The sequence below is a fragment of the Palaemon carinicauda genome, chromosome 14 (assembly GCF_036898095.1).
Source record: "Palaemon carinicauda isolate YSFRI2023 chromosome 14, ASM3689809v2, whole genome shotgun sequence".
In the NCBI taxonomy this organism is placed as follows: Eukaryota; Metazoa; Arthropoda; class Malacostraca; order Decapoda; family Palaemonidae; genus Palaemon; species Palaemon carinicauda.
Window position 1 is genome coordinate 130,022,932 of NC_090738.1, and position 5,000 is coordinate 130,027,931.

The following is a 5,000-nucleotide window of genomic DNA, read 5'->3' on the forward strand; positions in this document are numbered from 1 at the left end:
TTCTCTTCTCTCGGGCTCTCTCGGGAATTCTTCAAGGGAATCCTCTTCGGGAGTTATCCTCTTGCATACCGTCAAGGGAATCCTTCTTCCAAGGGAATCCTCCTCTTCGGAAAACAAATCCTACAGATTCTCCACTCCTTTGCTTTCTTTTTTTCTTCATTTTCTTCTTCAGCAGCCATTTTCTTTGTCATACTCCTTTTTGTAATAATAATAATAATAATAATAATAATAATGATAATAATAATAATAATAATATATACTAATTTTAATGGTAATAATTTCAAGTATTTAAATAATAATAATGAGGATAATAATAATTACAATAATAATTTTACAAATTTTAAAGATAATAATTTCAATTATTTAGATAATAATAATAATGATAATAATAATAATAATAATAATAATAGTAATAATAATAATAATAATAATAATAAAAATAATCATAATCATAATCATAATATGCTCTTTCCAAAACTGACCGCCAAGGTAATAATAATAATAATAATAATAAAAATAATAAAATAATAATAATAATAATAATAATGGTAATGATAATCAGCATGATGATAATAATAATGATAATAATAATAATAATAATAATAATAATAATAATAATAATAATAATAATAATATGCTCTTTACAAAACTGACAGCCAAGTCTCTTTATTTCCACCCCGTCGAGAGAAGACAAAAGACTTAAAGTTCCTCTTTGACTAATTTGTCGTCCGCTCCACAGGTGGATCTGAAACACATTAAACAGAAGAAAGGGGGAGCAACATTGTCCAAGTGGGAATCGACCTCAGAGAATTCTACATGTCTGTGGAATGGGACATTCTGGAAGTTCCAGCCCGGAGGAACCAAGAGTATTTCCCTGGAACCCCGGAAACCATATCCAGGTAACTATATACTTTTCATTAAAGGCAAATTGTTCCTCAGAGTTCTCGAGAATCTCTAATTTGATATATTTCTTACTGGGGACTATTGAGAGAGAGAGAGAGAGAGAGAGAGAGAGAGAGAGAGAGAGAGAGAGAGAGAGAGAGAGAGAGAGAGAGAGCATTTTTGCATCTCAATAGTTATTTATGTTAGGATATATAATTTAATTAAAGTATTCTGAGAGAGAGAGAGAGAGAGAGAGAGAGAGAGAGAGAGAGAGAGAGAGAGAGAGAGAGAGAGAGAGAGAGGAGAGATATCCACTGCCCAGGAATTATTTGCTATAAACCTATTTGTAAATTTTCTTATTCTAAAATGCTCTAACATTAAAGGTGTCGAAGGTCGGAGAGAGAGAGAGAGAGAGAGAGAGGAGAGAGAGAGAGATAGAGAGAGAGAGAGAGAGAGAGAGAGAGAGAGAGAGAGGGGGGGGGTTAAGGAAGACTAATCTTGTTTGTAGAATTGAATCCCTTTTCAATTTCTCTTTCTGTGTTCCAGGAAAAAAAAAAAAATTTTATTCACTTTGACAAACGAATTCACAAGAGAAACCTGTTCTGTTCTCTTTTATTGTGTATGCGGATCAATGGATGTAGTATATATCTACTTTAATCTGTTTTTAAAGGTTTATTATCTCCGCCAACGAATTTGAAGGAAGTTATGTTTTACCCCCTGTTTGTGTGTGTGTGTGTGTGTGTGTTTGTGAACAGCTTCCTGTCCACAATTTTAATCGTAGAGTAATGAAACTCGCAGGGATTAACTGTTATGTGAAAAGCTGGAAGTGATTAGATTTTGGAAGGTCAAGGTCAACGGTGAAGGTCACGGTCAAGCAAAATGTCCAATTCACGTCACGCAATCAGCCATAGTTTGGACATCGTTGTCACAGGGACTTCAAACTTGGTTCATATTTTAGGTTATGAAAATCCATGCCAATTAATACCTGTTAAGGTCAAAGGTCAAGGTCAAGGTTGAGCAAAAGGTCGAGAAATTAGCTACCGCGGTAGAGGTCTGCGTCTACTGAGTGCCTCACAAGTTTATTTTGTAATATTATTGAAAAGAGGCAATGAATTTTTTGATGCCCTGGTATAACATTTGCCTCTTAAGTTCACATCTAAGGGGGTTGAATATCCCATTGTATGTGCCTTAAGTAATTTACCATTAGAATTCAGAATTATTTGAAACTACTTCAAACGTCGAGTATTATATACAATGATTTATTTGAAAGGATTGCCTGGTCCCACTATATTCCTTTTACGACGCCACAGATTGAATTTTATAACACTTTTACATTGTTCATTTATCAAGAGTATTTTTATTCGTGTATTTGAGAGCTACAAATTGTTTTTTGATACAACATGCATTCTCGCCCTAAACTTAGAATAGCAGGTGGTACCTATAGCGTAGTTTTACCCAGCTGTGAAATCTAGTAAGCATACATATATCGATAATGCTGTTATATTGTATATTTTTGTATAGTGTCCTTGTTGCCTTCGGTTGTTTGTTTGGTAGTTTATTTATGTGTTTGTTTGTTTGCGAGCACCTTTACACAAAACTGCTGTACTGATTTTTTCCAAACTTAGTAGTCATGTTGCGTATGACCCTAAAATGAATCTGTAACATTTGGATAAAGTACGTCTGATTACAAGTAAGCAGCAGTACTTTGAAAATAATCGCAATGTAAATTGTTTGTTTGTGAACGACCCTACGCAAAAAACTACTGAACCAATTTCAACGAAACTTGGTGGACAAGGGGGGTATGACCTAAGGACAAATCCAATAGATTTTGAAGAAAATACATCGAAGTACAAATACGCAGTGGAGTTAAGAGCATAATAAGACTGCATGGCCTGGCGAAGACTTGTTCTCTACAGTGTCCCTCTAGTTTAATGACCTCGTTTTGATAGATTTCACCCCTACTTCTAAAGTTTCTATTTTCCCAAAAAATATCATTCTCTGCAACCCCCAACTAATGTTAAATAGCTTTTATAATCTTGTATTCCTCTTTCTTTCTTGATAGGTTCGGACGATGTTTTTAATTGATAAAGGAATATTTATTTATAAATTGGAGATGATATATATAGAGTTCAAAACCATGTGTGGTGAAAGAGTTCAGTAGTGTACCATGCAGATTAATAAGGCTATTAAGCATGACTTTTTTGAGGAAGGTCATATATCTCCCCTATATAATGAAGAGCAGGTTTCTGGCTATATATATACACAGTATATATATAATATATATATATATATATATATATATATATATATATATATATTATATATATATATTATATGCGTAAAAATCATAGGGAAACGTGATGCTCAGATGCAAAAGAATCACAGGGAAAATGCAGAATATGAAATAAGAATAAGTATCACGAAATTAGTCAGGACGTAATCTTATATTTCATATTTTCATTTTCCTTGTAGTTCTTTTGCACACACACACACACACACACACACACACACACATATATATATATATATGATATATATATATATATATATAGAGAGAGAGAGAGAGAGAGAGAGAGAGAGAGAGAGAGGAGAGAGAGAGAGAGAGAGAGAGAGAGTGAGAGAGAGAGCGTTTTATTATATTTGGTTAGCCTAATGCTGAAGACATCAAATTGGCACCGAGTGTTCGTGTTGGTTATGCTCTTTGGGGATTTTATCATTTTCGTTGGAAGTGATCAGCTGTCTTCAGTTTAATCAAAAGAAAAAAAAAGAAAATACTAAAAATAAGTATTTTCCATTTAAATTTAGCTGTAAGGTTACGTATTAAGTTCTTTGGATTGTAATGAATTATATGGCCTTTTTATATGCTGAAATTACAGTTTTTTTAGAACACTTTCTTAGGAATTCGTTAATGCATGTATCTTTTTTTTTTTTTTTTAAATCAAGGTACTTTTTATAATCAACTATCTATAGAAAAGAAGGATCCTTCTAGAACTCGTGTATAATTTTTTTTTTATTATTCAATTTCATCTTAAAACACTGATGACATTAATGATGAAAAAAAAAACTGAAGTGTGATGAAAAAAAAGGAAAAAAAAATTATGATCCTTATGAAAAAGAAAAGTGACCCAAGTTGTTGCTGTTACCTTTCCCAATGTTTGTACAGACCCATCGATCGAGTCATTAGCTTTTAATCGCTGTCTTCATTAATGATGTTCCAACCGTGACTAAACACACTGAAAATTATAATTAGTAATATCAGGGTAGTTTGATTTTAATGACTTCCATGGGAAAAGCTATGAACAAGTGGCGATTATTTTTATGAATTCGTGATACACTGTTAAGGATTTGCATAAAAAAAGGGGTAAATGTCTGGCAATATTCATTCCAGGATTTTTCCGTTTAAAAACGGATATTTTGACGTAAAGGAGTGATATTACGGTCACAATTCCCGTAGAAAATAATAACAAATTAAGGTAAAATTTACGGTCGCCTGTATTTTTACTGAAATACAGTTGAGAACAGTATATTTTTACGAGAATTTCCGATTACAATTACGTTTTCTTTTTTTTAACTGTACTCTTATTTATTGGCATCTTGCGGCAGATCCACTTTGTAGTGGTGCATACAAACCCAAATACTGTTAAAAAGAGTAGAATTACTGCCTTGTGTGTAGCATTCTATCTAATGTATTCAAAATTCCGTCAATTTGCGTTTAAATCTTTCATTTACATCAGGAGCCACTAGTAACTATTAAAGTTTGAAAGACACATACTGTATGCAATTTTTTTTTCGATAAAATGTCTTTCTTCACATATAACCCTTTTTATGGTGTAGGAATCCTGTTTTGCACACTGTAAGAATGTGTATTACCTTGTCTTCCATCTGAGATCTGGAAGTTTGAGGAGCCACTGTCCTCGACCTGCTTAAAATCATTCTTTGAGTTTTGTTAAGGGTTAAGTTCATGCCCCAAACTTACACCATACACTAATTTTAGCTAGATCTCTATTAAGGGATTCAGAAACCCCAGATTTACATTCAGTAGATGGTAAAGAGGTAAAGAGAGTAGCATCATCTGCATATGCAACTAGCTTGTTTTCTCGGCCAAACCGCATGTCATG

The 5,000-nt window shown here is 33.0% G+C and overlaps 1 protein-coding gene across 1 annotated transcript in view; it reads left to right on the top strand.

Annotated features, from left to right (window-relative positions):
- Positions 1-5,000, top strand: part of LOC137653025 (acetylcholine receptor subunit beta-like 2) — a 211,132-nt gene that overhangs the window by 118,223 nt on the left and 87,909 nt on the right. The window contains 2 exon segments of the mRNA XM_068386416.1: positions 740-769; positions 772-895. Of these exon segments, the coding sequence (XP_068242517.1) occupies positions 740-769; positions 772-895 (154 nt within the window).